Source organism: Cibotium barometz, chromosome 21 (assembly GCF_041138505.1).
Source record: "Cibotium barometz isolate CiBa-2024 chromosome 21, ASM4113850v1, whole genome shotgun sequence".
NCBI classification, from domain to species: domain Eukaryota; kingdom Viridiplantae; phylum Streptophyta; class Polypodiopsida; order Cyatheales; family Cibotiaceae; genus Cibotium; species Cibotium barometz.
The window spans coordinates 50,059,431-50,075,595 of NC_141066.1; the positions used below are offsets into that span (position 1 = coordinate 50,059,431).

The following is a 16,165-nucleotide window of genomic DNA, read 5'->3' on the forward strand; positions in this document are numbered from 1 at the left end:
GAATCAAGTTTAGGAAGGGGAAAGTCCACTAAGTTTATGGAGGAGGGAAGGAAACAAAGGTTCCAGTAGTATGTTTATGCACTGAGAGAAATCAAAAAAGCCCAGAAGTGCACGATCATGGTAGTGCCAAAGCTTCCATTCTAGCATGTCGTCATCACGAGACAGATATGCAAGGAGTTTAAACTTGGCATGAGGTGGCAATCTTTAGCCTTATTATGCTTGTAGGAGGCGGTTGAAGATTTGTTTGTTGATTTCTTTAAAGACACTTACATTTTGGCAGCCCATGCCCATAGAATAATCCTAATGGATAGGGACATTCATTCTTTATGCCATATCAGATGCCGCTCATAAACGATGGCTTGAGCCTATCTACATAAGAGATGCAAAGATGTAGGAAAATTCATTCTTTATGCCATATCAAATGCCGCTCATAAACAATGGCTTGAGCCTAACTACATAAGAGATGCAAAGATGTGAAATTTTTTAAAAGTTCCCCCAGTGAACATCTGTATTGTATTGTAACTTCTTTATTTGGTTTGCAGTATGATTGTAGGTGCATATCCTACAAATCTGCCATCTCACAAATCTTGCAAAATGACTCAAGAACCTTCCTTGATATCTTTAATTGGTTGTCAAGGGTGAACTTGGAAGAGGTAGTCATGCCCGTGTAACGAAAAGTAAGTCCCACGTATTCATTGTTAGAAGTTAGTCCTTTAAATTATTTTTAATCTACTTTACGATTTGTAATGGACATTGGAGCTTGGTGGCTATCCATTTGATGTAAAGAACTTGTTATTATGCTAATTTAGCTAGAGGATTCCATGCCAAAGTAAAACTGTAAATCTTTTTCTTATCGGTTCATTATTTGTTATGTTGACAATGAATTGAATATTCAATCTTTGTTATACCCATGTTCAATGTAGGTTTGTGTGGAAATTTTTTAAGTGCTTTAGAGGCTCTAACTCAAGACCCAACTTATAAAACGACCAGATGAGATATGTTAGATGTTAGGTTGTAGCCAGTTTTGCTTCAATGCAAGGCTAATCGTAACATTGTTGCTAAATCTGAGCTTTGATAAGGAGGTAAAGATATAAACCAACTCCTAACTAACCCAAGCACACATCATATTGTTTGTCAAATTAAATTTATAATCTAAGAAGGCCTAGGCATATTTTTGCACAGATAGATCTTATCATCGTACACACCACTTGACTTGCTAGAATTTTGTAACGAAATGGTCACAATAGTATTGCAATCTTGTAGCGCACCATCAATTATGGAGACCTATTACATATAAGATAGAAACTTTAATATTTGATATTGAAGTTTTTTAATATATGCACAAAATAAAGTATTTTACCATGTGGTTCCAGATTTTGAATTTGAAGTGGTTTGGCAGATCCAACTCCTCTTTGTTTTGTAGGTCATTCTGTATTTTCTCTAAAGTATCATTTTTTCTCATTTACAACACTATGACAAGTTCATTATTAAACCAAATATCTATGTCCTACAAAGGATTATCTCAAAAGTTATCAAGATCTTTATCCAAAGGGACTCTTTCGCCCCTTACTGTGTGTCACCTTGTATGGTAAAAGCTCATAATGAAATTCTAAGTACCTATCATATATTTGCATGAGACAGAGTCAATTGTCACTGTGCTGTGTAGCCCATTTATTATCTTTTTATCCCATCCTTTGTCTAAGAATTCTAGAATATTGTCTGAATCTATAAACTTGCAAGTAAACATAGATTTGGTTCTTCTTACTTCACGATCGGAGAAGAATTCAACAAACACATTTACAGGCATGAAAATCTTTAATTTAATATGCATGCTTGCTATGTTGGGTTTAAGACACCTTTGAACCTCTGAAAACAACTTGTGTCTGAAACTTTCGCTCGTATTTGAGTTTTGAAGTGGCTACTCTTCACTTTTGAAATTGGGAAGAGGAAGATACTCTAAAGTACCAAAAATGGAGTTTCCCTTTAGAGCCTAGTTAAAATGATTTAAAAAAAGATACCATGCTCTTCAAGTGACCTTGAACTTTTCCCTTTATATTGTTGCTCACCAATGTAAGCATGAATCACATCAAAGATCCCAACAATAGATTGTACAGGCTATCATTCAATGTCGGAGGACGGATAAACATATGGACATATCAAAGACAAATAAGGATGAATAAAAATTTAAACATACTAAAAAATAATTAGAAGTTCAATATTGAAGCTCAATACTCATGAAGCGTTGAATACTTACAGTTAGGCTTGCTAAATGGTACACCTGTAGGGCATTCTTCTAAAACGAGTTCTCTTTGCATGAACACATGTTGAACTAGAACTTCCTTTATTGTTCTCTTATTCTCGCAAAGCATAAAATCTTTCACACGTCCCTTCCAAGAAGAAATGAACTCAAAAGAAGAACCCAGCTATCATGGTTTATTGTGATGGGCATCCAACAATTGCTTCCATCCAATGTATTTGATACACATATGGATTCAAGTATAGAGGAAGGGCACCTAGAGCATTCTTGCACAGACATGGTTGAAACAAAGAGAAAAACCCTCATGGTGTATATGAAAATACATTTAGGTTCTTCTTTTCCTTTTTTTGTCCATATATTTCGTTTAGAGGGAAATCTAAAACATGACAATATGGAGAATCATTGCAGTGACAGTTTTTGGATCGTGGGATGTTTTTCCTATTGTTTATTTTTGTATAGAATGCATTTTTATTATGTATACTGTGAAGTGAAAACAACTTAGTTACTACACATATCGGAATCAAAGGGAATATCTCTGTAAACTTAGCGCCTCATCTTATTGGTCTCTAACCTTGAACTAAATAACCAAAATGTGATCCCAAAATTCTCCTTATCGTTGGAAGGCCAGAATCAAGACAAGTGCACCAGCCAAGATGACCACGGGAAGTGGCGTGGTCCAAGCTTTCGTCGTGGATGGGCAAGCGACTCTCCACCCTTGCCCCGCTGAGGACACGCACGGTTTAAAAAAAGCCCAAAACATATCAAGAATTGTCCAAAAAAAAGGATCAATTGCCCGATTAGTGATCTAAAGTCGGATTGAAATCGGTAGCGATTTGTAAAGTCGAATTGACGATTCGAAGGTAAAAATCAAAGATGTGAGATCGGTGCGGCTGAATCGCAATTTGAGAAGTAGAATCAACAATCAGTGAGGTTAATCGTCTAAGAGTGGGATGGACGAGGAATCAGAACGCTAAGATCTAAGAATCGACAATCAAAGAAATTGAATCGTCCAAAAAGTGGGATCATTCAGGAATCGGATTACCACGATCCAGGATCAACGATTAATGATATTGAATGGCCACAATCCAAGAACCAAGAGATAAGAGATTGGTCAAGTTAGACTGTAATTGTAGAAGTGAGATCGGTGATCAAAGACGTTGAATTATCAGGGAAGGCTCCTAGGAGCCGATCTTCCTAAAGGTTGCCCATTTCCTGACTGGTGCAGAGAGGGCTAGATCTGCTCACCGAGTTCCCTTGCAAACCCTAAAGCTCTTCAAGCTTTCTCCTTCTCCTTCTCTTCTTCACCATGAGGGTGTACATCTTAGTCCATATTCATCAAGTTGGCATCCAGGTCTCAGCAACACCTATTCGAAGTCTGATTGCCTCGAGCATGGATCCATCTTGATGTCCACATGCCCATGCCAAGACCATTGAAGGAGGAGAAATTGGGGCTAGTAAGCATGTGCCATGAGTTGTGTTTGTAGATTTGGAGCCCATCGTGATATATGAAGTGCTTATGGACACATACAGACAGCTCTTCCATCCCAAGCAACTCATCAATGGCAAAGAAGATGCTGCTAACAACTTTTCCCCTGGCTATTATCCCATTGGTAGGAGATTGTGTGACCACATTAGAAAGCTTGTAGATAATTGCACTAGTCTATAGGGTTTCCTTATCTTCTTTGTAGTGGTGACAGGTACAGTTGAAATGCAGTAACCAGAGGTCAACATGCACCGGAAAGACTGGTCTTGCTTCAACTTTTCTCTCTATTGACCTACTCACCATTACAGTACCTATTCTGATGCACTATGAGATCCCAATTCTATATGTGTGTGTGTCTGTTTGTCGGTATGTGGTTGTATGTGTGAGTATGAAAAGAAAAGAGCTTGAGAGAAAGAGAATAGAGAGGGAGAGAGAGAACTCCCTTTACACCCATCCCGACCTCGACCTCTCAACCACACTGCTACATGCACATGCACCGTCCTCTTCACCAATCTCTTCCCCCGGCCTTTCTGACAAGCCCCACCAACGAATCTTCAAGCCTGGTAAGAAGACAGAGATGCTAGTCCCTCAACCTCGATGCTTATAACCAAGCCACCACTCGGCAATGCCCACACCGGTGCACCGCGGTTCAGCAACAAGTAACGAGCAATGCAATGCCGACGTCCGCGTCTTCGCAACAATCGGTAAGTGCAGGTGACCCCCCTCCTTTTACTACTTTTATTATTGGCTGCCCACTAAGTGGAGCGCTCCCCACCCATGGAGGATAGAGCTAGTACATATGGGATTGTTTATAGGTACATCGTCGGATAGCCCAATTACAAACCACATACAAACCAAAAAGGAATCCCATTGCAGGTGAGCAAGGTCCTGCCTTCAAGGAACAGTCTGGTCGCATCAATGCATGGGGTTAAGGGAATCCAGGCCTCCAGCACCTTCCACCGGGTCTGCAGATGTTTCTGAGTGGTGCTCAATAAAGTCCTACCCCCCAGCCTTTCCCCCTTTTGCACGAAGACCTAACCGCGGGGGGTGGAAAAGTAGCCTATGTCCCTGGTACTGGGAAAGATTCTGAAGGCCCTCTTGGTGCAAGTCAGGGCGCGGACAAAGAGTCATCTCAACATGCAAGTGGAAGAGCAATAAACCAAGATCAAGCTGCAGCATTGCAAGGGCATAGATCTCCGGGTAACTCCCTCTCTGTTAACCTCCCTGAAAAGTTAGTAAGGGATCTGGAGAGAGATTACCAGGCTCGGGCACTGATAGGGCAGGTGTTTGTACCCCGCCCCCCTATAGAAGTATTAAAATCGTGGATTCACAAAGAATTGTTGACTAGAGGTTATGTGCTAGTCACCACTCAATACCTTCCCAACAACTTCTTTATCTTCCTCTTTAAGGAAGAGAAAATGGCCTTGGATGCCCTCAGTACTGGACAATGGACTATCAGAAATTCTCCTCTGATTCTGTTCAAGAAGTTTCCATCCTTCTCCCCTATGGATGACAAACCCAGTGAAGTCCCGGTCTGGGTGGAGCTACCCAATCTCCCATTCTCTCTCTACCCCCTGCTGCAAAGAATAGTATCCCCTTTAGGAAGGCCAGCACTGGAATTTAACCCAAGATTGCATCCTCAGATCTTAGTTGAATTGGATATGACTAAAGAGCTGCGGGAGTCCCTAGCATCAACATAGGTGGAGGCCAGATCATAAACTAGGTTTTGTTGTACAACTTACAAGAACCTTCCCAATGCTTGCTTTTATTGTGGGACACATGGTCATTACATCAGAAATTGCCCCATTAAATCCCCTCCCCCTATGTCTCAGGATAAAGAAAAGGAAGCTATCCCCACAGGCACAGAGGATGGTTTCAAAATAGGAGGAAAGAAAGGCAAAGCTCCTCAGAATACTAAACCCAAACCCCCAGTCCACTCCCTTAACCGATTCACTGCTCTTTTAAATAATGCCTACAACCCCATACATAATGTGCTTCTCAGTTCCTCTGAGGAGGAGTCCAGTAACTTTGAGGATGATGAATCAATTTAGCAACACAGCTCAAAACCTCCCTCTCTGAAGAGGTCGACCACATTGATGGAATGGAGATAGTCCTCAAAGAAACCTCCTCTCACCAAGGAAAGAACCTATCATCTCCCAACCCAAACCCATCTTGCTTTCAGGGAGATAGCTTGTCAAAGCCTTCTCAGAATCAGAACCTGAAGAAGAAAGCTAGAGCACAAGCTAACCCATGACCCCTGGCAACCCAGGGAGAAAAAAGAGCAACGGTCTCCAATGAAGATTGTCTCCCTTAATGTCAAAGAGATCATTGACTCCCATGGGTCAGCTATAATCAAAAACTGGCTGTATGAGTTTGAGTGCTCCCCAGATTTCATACGTCTCCAGGAACTTAAAGTGTCGGGACCAAACCTTACCTCAAGACTTGCTAAGGTATCGAGTCATCATGTCTGGTACAGTACAGACCCTTGGGCATTCATCAGAATTGGGCCCCATTAGTTAGGAGTATTAACTCCAGTCCCTGCAACAGATGGGTGGCGGTATCCTTACGTGGCGACTCCCCTGTGACGGTGGTCTCCCTATATGCCTTGGGTCCTGCTGCTTCAAGACTAGCACTGTGGAATTCGCTTCAAGATTTGCAAGGTCCCCTCATAATTGCAGGTGACTTTAACATGGTGGAATCCCCCCTTGATAGATTCAAGGGCCTTGGGATTTGTATCCAGGGGAGAGAGAAACAGACCATAAATCTGGCAGTGGTGGATGTACCTTGGGCATTCATCAGAATTGGGCCCCATTAGTTAGGAGTATTAACTCCAGTCCCTGCAACAGATGGGTGGCGGTATCCTTACGTGGCGACTCCCCTATGACGGTGGTCTCCCTATATGCCTCGGGTCCTGCTGCTTCAAGACTAGCACTGTGGAATTCGCTTCAAGATTTGCAAGGTCCCCTCATAATTGCAGGTGACTTTAACATGGTGGAATCCCCCTTGATAGATTCAAGGGCCTTGGGATTTGTATCCAGGGGAGAGAGAAAAGATGTTGGGAGGAGTTGATTCTTTCTCAGGACTTGTTTGACCCTGATCTCTCCAAGGATTTCACTTGGTCCAATGGAAGGATGGGGGAGGACCTCAGGGAAGCCAGGCTAGACAGGTTCTATGTTGCCAACCCTATCTGCAACACCTACCTAAACATTAAATGTAAGGTCATGAAAACCTTAGCTCTCTCTCATCACTACCCTGTGGTCCTCGGTCTTGAAAAAGAGAGCTCCAAAGTGAGAGCCTCTTGGTTCCACATTTACCCTCAGCTTTTGAGCTCCCAACAGTCCAGGAAGGAATCAAAAGAATCTGGAAATCCAATCTCTGCTCCTATGAGTTCCCCACTAGGCAGTGGTCGATAGCTGTTAAAGAATCCCAAGCCTACCTGATCTCAATCAGAAAACAGGTTACAACAATCAGACAGGAGAGAAGAGGGCCAAGTACAGAGATCTAGAACATTTAGAGAGAGAGGTAAATGAAGGTAGGTCTGACCTCCAGGCCCAGCTCCTTGCTGTCAAAGAAAGTCTCAAGAGAGAAGAACAAATCAGTTGCTTCCACCTTAGACTCTTTCTGAGAGACTGGTGGGCTGGAAGCGTTGATAGACCTTCCAAAGAGATGATACAAGTTCTAAAAAAGAAATCTGCTAAAGAGGTGATTCCCCTCCTGAAGAATGAGACTGGTATCCATGTTGAAAACCCAGAAGAGAACCTGACCTTTGCTCATGACCACTTTGCCAAGCTCTTCTCCCCAGAGCCTAAATGTTCCCCCCACCGGCTGGAATGTATGCAAAAGGTAGCTGCTAGTATAGATAGGGTTGTCCCTAACTCACTCAGATTGCAACTGGAAAGTGACCTGATAGAGTGGGAATTGGCTGATGCTATTGACAGCTTGAAGCCTAGAAAGAGCCCGGGCCTTGATGGACTACCTGCTGAGTTCTTTCAGACTTTCAAGGACTCTATCTTAACCCCTCTCTTGAAGGTTTGGCAATAGGCTATGCAATATAAAGCCCTCCCCAAGAACATAAATGAATGTGGCAACAAGCTGGTTCATAAAAGAGGGGACAAGGACCTCCTCTCTAACTTATTACCACACTATGTACTGCCTATAAAATCTATGCTAAATCACTGGCTAATAGACTGACAAATCATCTTTCTGAATGGGTTAGGAAAGAACAGAAGGGATTTGTAAGAGGCAGATACATCTTAGATGCTATTATAGCCCTTTGGGAGGGTATTGAGTATGCTGAACAGAGCTACCAAGATTTCCTCTTTTTTAAAATTGACTTTGACAAAGCTTATGATAGATTGGAGTGGGATTTTATTCTCAGCTCTCTGGCAAGTATGGGATTAGTCCCTAAGTTCATCCACTCAGTAGCTACTTTGTTTGGGAATGCCAGAGCCAGAGTCAATGAGAATGGAGTTCTATCCCCTCCCTTTACCCTGAACAGATCTATCAAGCAGGGAATCAAAGGGTTTTCAACCATCTGTCCACTTCAGCTAGCCCGAGTCTGAGATTTGATTTGACTGTGCAGGCCAGAAGAGTTCAAAGAACCAGGTTGAACCAATTGGAAAGTTCCAGAGAGACAAGTCAAGGCAAGAACAAAGTCTTGGAGAAGACTAGTACTACATTGTAGAAGAAGATCAAGGCTGCAAAAAAAAGAGCTATCAAAGAAGATGCTGCCACTAACAAGGAGTACCCAGCTGGATCCTCTCTCAGTGCTTTACACGATCTACAACTGAAGGATGATGCTTTGGATACACATCTCTGTTCCGTTTATGTAGCATGTTAGTATAAGGTGGAGAGTCTCCACCATACTGATATTATGTTCCTGATGGTTGTACTGGCCTCTTTCTATCTCCATGTGAGATTTTTCTAATATATATTCTCCTGCCTTATTTTTTAAAAACAAAAAGACAATCCTTCTACCACCAAAACCAAATCAGCTTCCACTTACAGCCAAACCTTTGCAAGTTTTCATTGTGCACTCAATCCTCTTCACCCACATCCTTCCACCATCGGCCCTTCGGAACTTAGACCTGGTCAGTCCTTCACACCCAATGCTGTAAACCACATCTTATCAAGACACGTTGGCACCGGATCTCCTTTTTACACTGCATCCATGCCTACCTTGCCCAGTTTCGTCTTAACCATCGAATCTTGTTCTTGCTCAGTCCAGCCCTCATGCCATCCATGACTCACAATTTTGGCGTTTGCACACTCACAAGGGCTCCTAGCCTTCCATCTTCCCAATCAAATGGCCAATCCAATCATGGTCTATGGCGTCTACACACTCACAAGGGCTCCTGGCCTTCCATCTTGCCCAATCAAACGGCCATCCCAATTGTGGCCTATGGGGGCACGTCGGATTCATGCACCCAAACGGTGATCTTCACATAGAGCGGTGACTCCATCAAGCACGCTTTGCATCTCCCTCCTAGGCACCAAACTTGCCTACTACAGTTTTGCTAATCAAGTGAGATAGAGATGCCCAAAAGGTCAAAGCAACGCTGCCTGCCCAAGGTCGACAATGCTCAATGTTCCACAATTCCACATAGGTGCCTTGTAATGCTTCCTTTCTGACCATCGACACTGCCATCCTTCTAGCGACCTTATAGGTACCTCCAATGAGCTCCCATGCCTATACCCTCTACATTGACTCCAATTCAACATCAACACCACCTCGCCATGGCTGACATATTTCTCAAGCAATAGCCCAATCTCTAGGCATCATGCTATGAGACCCGAGCATCATACCATGTCGCACCACGATGTATCGGACCTTCATCTATCCATACCAATCATTCCATGGGATCCTGGCACTCATCTAGCCCATCACAGGGTGCAGATTGCTTCTCCGAACTCCCTCATGTTGAAGGGTCCACACAACTTGGGGGCCTGGCATGACGAATCTCTACATTTTCCATCACTTAACATGCCACCTCAACAAGCTGCCTACGTCTCGGCTAAGTTTTCCTTCCATTTTGCCTTGCATTCGGCTCCAAGTCGATCCCAAACTTTACCACTTAACCTCGGCTACCAACTTCATGTCATATCCTAGATCATCCACTTCCTAGCGGTAGCTTCACCACCATTCACTTCCCAGCAGTGGCTTCACCACCATCCACACCATCCACTTCTCGGAGCAACTTCATCATCGACTTGGGTGACACTAGGATGGAGTCACCATTAGGAGGGGGATTTGTTTAACCACTCCATGGGTTAACATGGTTTCGCCCACCCGACCTACCGTAAGGTGCTTTGCCATCTTACCCACACAAACAGGCGCTTAACTTTTGTAAAATAACACTGGAACATATAAAGCGACCTTACCTACGCTTAATGTCAAATAGAGAAGTCTAAGGACTTAGTATACATAGTTGCTTAAGACTAGTAATAAAGACCATACCATTTTTCAATTTGACCGGCCGAGTGAGCTCTCATTCTTCCCTCTTCTTGCTTGCTTGTATGCTTCTAAATTCATGCTTGTTAGATGGATGCATGCTTAAATAGGTTTGACTGTAGGTTTCCCTCTTTAATTAGCTTCTTTTTCCCCTATTTTTTGTGAGAAAGAACCATCAGGAAGGACAATCTCCTCTTGCCTCCATCTAGGCATTGAGAGCTCTCCCTTCACCCCTTTGGCAAAAGGAGCACTCCTATGTGACAACGGAGTAAGGACACGACACACGAGCTAGCGCACCCACAATGGGAAGTTACATTTGTGGCTTGAAGGCAAGACCCAACGACACATGCTTTGGCAAGGCTAAGGTAAGCTCTTGACTTTGAACAACATGTGTCACTTGAGAGCTGCATTTGCACCTTCTCCTACGACCTTTATCCCCCCTAGCAAAGTACCCCTATTGGTGACAGACCTGACATTGGTCAAGTCTACTTGCAATCTCCATACGTTCCTTCGACAACCCATTAGGTCTCGAAAACAACACCAAGTTCTCAATGAGCTCATTGTCAAGAGCAGGCACCATAACCCTAGGGACAGTGTTCCGCGAGGCAATGTTTGACCACCTGGGCAATAGATGTCGATTAGACAGCGACAGGGAGCAACAATAGGACTAGCTCAAAAGCTGACTCAATGGTCTCCAACATCAGCCAATACACATGTGGAAGACCTCGAAACCTAAGTGCAAGAGGAAAGCAGTTCAAGTCTTCTTCAATAGAGTCGAAATAGCTTGTGTATGTTAGAAGGAACATCTTCCCCGGGTCCACTTGGAATGGGCTGCCCTTCAGCACCTCAACGGTCGGCAACTGCCTTCCTCAACATCAAAGTCCACTTCAAAGAAACCTCTCCCAAGCAACCTCACATCTTTGAAGTGGAGTGCGAAACTCCGAGGACAACGCCAAGTATCCAATCGAAGGCTTGGAGATGGGATGAATGTGACCTGAAGATTTTGGCAAAGTGGGTCGCCTTGGTGTCTCTTTCAATCCCAACGAAGAGGGTCACAAGCTATAAAATTAATGGTTCACCGGCCGGGAAGGAATGATTAGCCATGATGCTAAACTAAGCAAAAAAGGTCAACTTGAATACTAAGAAAAAACTTTCCGACTGAGGCTAAACGGAAAAGCAGGGAGGAAGCAAAAAAGAGGAAGAGGCTGGCAAAAGGGGGGAAGAAATTGCGAGCATAAGGGCTTGTTTGGTGGTTTTTTTTTTTTCTTTGCGCGCGCGCGCGCGCGGGGGCCGGGGGGGGGGGGGGGGGGGGTGTTGTGTGCACGCAGAAGCAAGGGTGCACAGGGCAAGGGAAGGGGGGAAGTAGAGTGGGGGTGAAAGCAGGCAAAGGAGGGCAAAGCAGGGCAGCACAGAGGAGACCGAGACAAGGGGTGTACTGCTCAGCAAAACAGCCGGGGAGCTCACAACCTTCTTCACGTATATCCCATGCCCTACATTTAGGAGTGGTACATTCAAGTTCAAGGCTTGGACAATATAAGTTATCTCAACAAATGCGAAGTCTTAAAGCTTCAATTTCGAGTCCTACAAACAGGAGAATGATAAAGGCATTGATCCTCTATTGTCCACACTTTATATACATGCACTATATTTTACATTTGGCTTCAATAAATGAATTAGCAAGGAAAGTCGTGCTATAACCTAAACAAAGTCAAGCTTGTATTATGGAGTGCTAAGGATTTGTAGTGCCAATAGATGGACACAAGAATACAGAGACATAGCGACCATCACACACTGCATAAATGGAAGGCACAAGTGTACTTCATGTAATAAAAGCCTAACAAATGACAACCGTTTCATTCACAAGTTTAAGTGTAAAAAACCAATGGCAATGCACTATTTTATATCCTTCCACAAAGGCACCCATTCTATTCTCACTCAGCCACCACTTAATTATTATCTATCGCTTGCATAAGAAGATGGATTTTGGAGCTTGTATGCCAAGCAAACAGCATGCCTTTGTCGAACAAAAGTAGGTGTTCCAACAGAAACCATGAAAAATGCCCTGCAGTAAAGAGAAGGCTTGAAAAGTGCACCTATCACTGGCTTACCAACCAGACATACAAAATTGTACAGAGTTGATTAAAAAAGATGACATTGCATTTGTTTTGTTGAGTTTGGATCTTTTATCCTCAGGTTTAGCATCCTATCAAAAACCATGCAACAGAAGCAACAGAAGTATATGTGCAAGTGGTTGATTACAACTGCAATGTCTACTGTCATGTCCCAGCCATGTCAACACAAAAAAGATGAAAAGTTTATCATAGGGGCGATTCTCAAGGTCATGGCCATTGCCTTGCAGGTCCACCATGCTAGCCCCCCATACAGCACAAAAGTCAGAGTTGAGACCAGCCAAATCAAAGCTCAAAGAACACACCTTTCAAAAATAGCAGCCTGGAACTGCAGCAGTGCTGCTGGCATGGCTGTCTCATGCATTGTGTCCACCCAAAGCCCCCAAGGCCATTGATCTTTGAGTGAAATCTAAGAGTGACTTCCTTTGGTGTTCATTCATATGTGGTAGGCTAGCTCGAAGAAGCTCTATGGGCATCTCTTTACTCATTGTTCCTGCAGCAGCTGCGTTAATAGCCACAGACCTTCCTGGTGGTGAGGACATTGCCACTGAGTGTAGGATGCTATCGAACTTGTTTGTACAGTATTTGTACAGTAAAAGAAAGAAACTGTCAAAGGTTGCTTGCCAAATTTCTCTATCCTCAAAAGGGAACGCAAAGCTAGAATCAGTTAAGAGATCTGTGGCCCTGTCAAGAGCAGACCTCAATATCAAACTGGCCCCATCACCAGATGCACTACCAAAAGGTCTAAGAGGAGGCTGCTCAGAAGAAAGCACAACAGCTGCTAAACAATCACTTATCATATTTAGATCCATTCGGGCAGCACAGTTAGCTACTGTGTTTGCCAATTTTGAAGTGGCTGCTGCTGCATCTGAGTCTGTCTGAGGAACACCGAACAGAAAGCGGAGGTGACGGAAAACAGCCATGCAGACTACCTGAACTAGCTGACTTCCTTGTGGCAGAAGTTGAAGGTACCGATACACAAGCTTCCGCCCCTTGGGAAGTGAGACAAGGCGTAGAAACACAAAGTCCTCCTTGGTTTCTACTCCCGTTATCTGTTCATTCCTCTCTCTCAAACCTAAGTCGTTCCCTCTTGAGTTCAAGGGGTCCACCAGCTGCAATGAGGCAGCCAAACCCTCTAGCATCATCTGCCTTTGCCATCTCAGTTGAGTTCCACCATCAGGAAGCTGTGCTGCTGATAGGAACCGGTCAATATCATCCACATCTAAAAGAAGACATAATCCATCCTCTATAGCAATTCTAGCTGCAAGCATTGGCTCCTGCTCCAAAGGCCTTTCAGACAGCTTGAGATTAAGACTCTCACTAGGTCCCCCTGTTTGGACAGAGGGATCATCAACTTCCAACAACGGCCGTGGTCTTCGAATAGAGGAGAAAGGAACCCTCCCCAGTCCATCCACTGGAACAAAAGTAGGCTGCATGGCTGGAGCACGTCTATGTGAGGGCAAATCCCGAAGATGAGAAGGAGCAAAGCGCCTTCCATGAAATGTCCCACCTGCATGCTTTGCTTGAACGGCTTGATGGTAATAATCATCAATGTAGGAGTCAGTACAGTGTGTTGCAGCAAGCTGTATCCTTGCAATGCTTTCTATTTCCTCTGCAGTCATGTACTTGGATCTGAACTGCTGCCGAATACCGCTCCTGTTAGAAAGGTTACTTGAATCATATGTGCCTTGTTGATAAGGCCGCAATGTCTGTCTGTTTCGCTGCTGAAATTCATGGCGAGAATCCCTTCCACCAGCCATAATGAAATGATCATTAGATTTAGCCATCAAAGGTGGTGCTGACGGCATAGGATTAAACAATGCTTGTTGCACATACGCAGTGGGAATCCTGGGATGTCCAGACTGCCTTAGCATTACCTGAGGAGGCAATGAGGTGTGTTGCTGGGCCACCTGCTGTTGCATAAAGCCATGAATTAACCCTCCAGAGACCCCAAGCTGCATGTTCGGTGCAGCCAACCATTGCCCTTGTGGAGCTGGAGGATTGAAAACATGGCTCCCTCCATACTGTAAATATGGTGGAAGAGCTCCCCCCATAGGGAGAGACCGAGGATCTGGAACATGGGGCCTATAATTAGGGGACACACTCCCATGAGATGCTGCAGCCTGTTGCCGGCCATTCTGAATTGTTGCTGGCACTTGCAACCGCACAGGTGGATAAGGCCCAGCCATGGGGAATGGCGTCTGAGCAAACCCTGATTCTGCTCCTGCCCATTGCCGCTGTGAGAGAAAATTAGGTGCCCGCATTTCATGGGCTTCCTGCATAGGCTGTAGCTGCTCATTGCCAAACCAGGTGCGAGAACCATAATCCACTTCAGGGTCATGAGTGGGCCGAAGTCCAAGATTCTGACATCCAAAAAACAAGATAGTTATAAGCAGAATTGTGCACCAAAACTAGCAAAGTCAATAAGCAAATTTTAAGACCTCGATAGAGAGAAATTTTACTGAATCCCAAACTGGATGCCAAACAAGTTTTTAAAACAAAACATTTCAGAGACGTGCATTTACTACATTTCTTGGACATAACTTGCGCTTCAACACTTCATGCTGGTGACCCATAAGAGGATCCATGGACCATGCCCCTGACATGCAGAGAAACAAGAAGATAGTGCCTATTTACGGTGGTTGTTCAACCAATGATATTCTACTTTGAGCAGCTCTTACTCAAGATGGTTTGCAGACAGGAAAAAACGTTAGATGCATGCTGAAAGGAAAAGAGCCAAAGATTCAGAAATTCAAATTTGCAACACTTAAGCCACTTGTAGGCACGCTCCATGGCTCGGGCTTACCCAAATGTACCAACAGTAAAATGATTGTTTTAAACATACTTTCATTTGTTAAGTTTCACTTTCTACATAAGGTAGCTACTTTTTGGCTTGCCTGTGCAAAATAACGGACACAGATTTTGATCCAGGCCTCTCCACAAGCAAGTTAAGTTATGGAACATTAAATTGTCAAGATACTGAGCATCAGCTCAAGTTATATGTTGGTAGCCACAAAATGCTGAAGAAGCAACCTTGAGCCTACAAAGAGAGCAAGAAAAAAGGCATTGTGTCGTCCTGGGTGAGAATTTCAATCAACCTAGCACATTGTGTTTACAAAAATCAACTATGTTTGCGCCTTCCAAAACAAGATTGCAAAGCAACAATGATAGCAAACATCTTGAGCAGTTGACAGGAAACTGTAAAGGCTTTCTAAATAACCCTTTCACAAGTCAAAATGTTAGCATGGATTAAGGTCTTCACATAGGAAAACTTGTTAACATATACTTAGCTCAATGCACACTTCCACGTACTAGTTCAATCATAAATGCAAAATTGAAAAATGAAAGTTTGATTTGAAACGAAACTAGTTCAAATTAGCGAGGGAATTCTCCAAGGAGCAGGTGCAATCAATATGGTGCATTATAAAGATACTTAACAAACAAAGCAATGTAGTGGACAATATGGTGCCGATTGCAAGGCACCCCCCCTACAACATAATACAAACAACTCTTCCAGATAAAGCACATCACAAAGAAAAATTGTTTGCAATATGGAATTATGCATGAGTTCTTTTGTCACAAGGCAATGGCTCCTAATTATGTCACAAGGCAAATGGCAAAGGCTTGTGGCTGAATTGGTACAAGAAAGACTTGTTCCCATCCTGGAACAAGAAAGATTTGTATCCATATTGATAATTAAATGCCTGTGCCCATATTGACACAAGAGAGGTCTATGCCCGAATGGAACAAGAAAGGCTTGTATCCATGTTGATACAAGAAATGCTCATGCCCGTATTGGCACTAAAGAGGCATGTGCCTGAATTGGCACTGGAAAGGCTGAACAT

The 16,165-nt window shown here is 43.6% G+C and overlaps 1 protein-coding gene and 1 long non-coding RNA gene across 2 annotated transcripts in view; one reads left to right on the top strand and one right to left on the bottom strand.

Annotated features, from left to right (window-relative positions):
• The first annotated feature begins 4,285 nt into the window (after positions 1 to 4,285).
• On the top strand, positions 4,286 to 8,776 carry LOC147627315 (uncharacterized). The gene is made up of 2 exons (XR_015268539.1): positions 4,286 to 4,444; positions 8,323 to 8,776. It is a non-coding gene; the product is annotated as an uncharacterized LOC147627315 (long non-coding RNA).
• Positions 8,777 to 12,326: 3,550 nt separating this feature from the next.
• LOC147627316 (protein PAT1 homolog) overlaps positions 12,327 to 16,165 on the bottom strand; it is a 32,191-nt gene continuing 28,352 nt past the window's right edge. Inside the window, exon 4 of the mRNA XM_086815951.1 lies at positions 12,327 to 14,683. Within this exon, the coding sequence (XP_086672077.1) occupies positions 12,677 to 14,683 (2,007 nt within the window). The 3' untranslated portion in view covers positions 12,327 to 12,676. The remainder of the gene's footprint in view (positions 14,684 to 16,165) is intronic.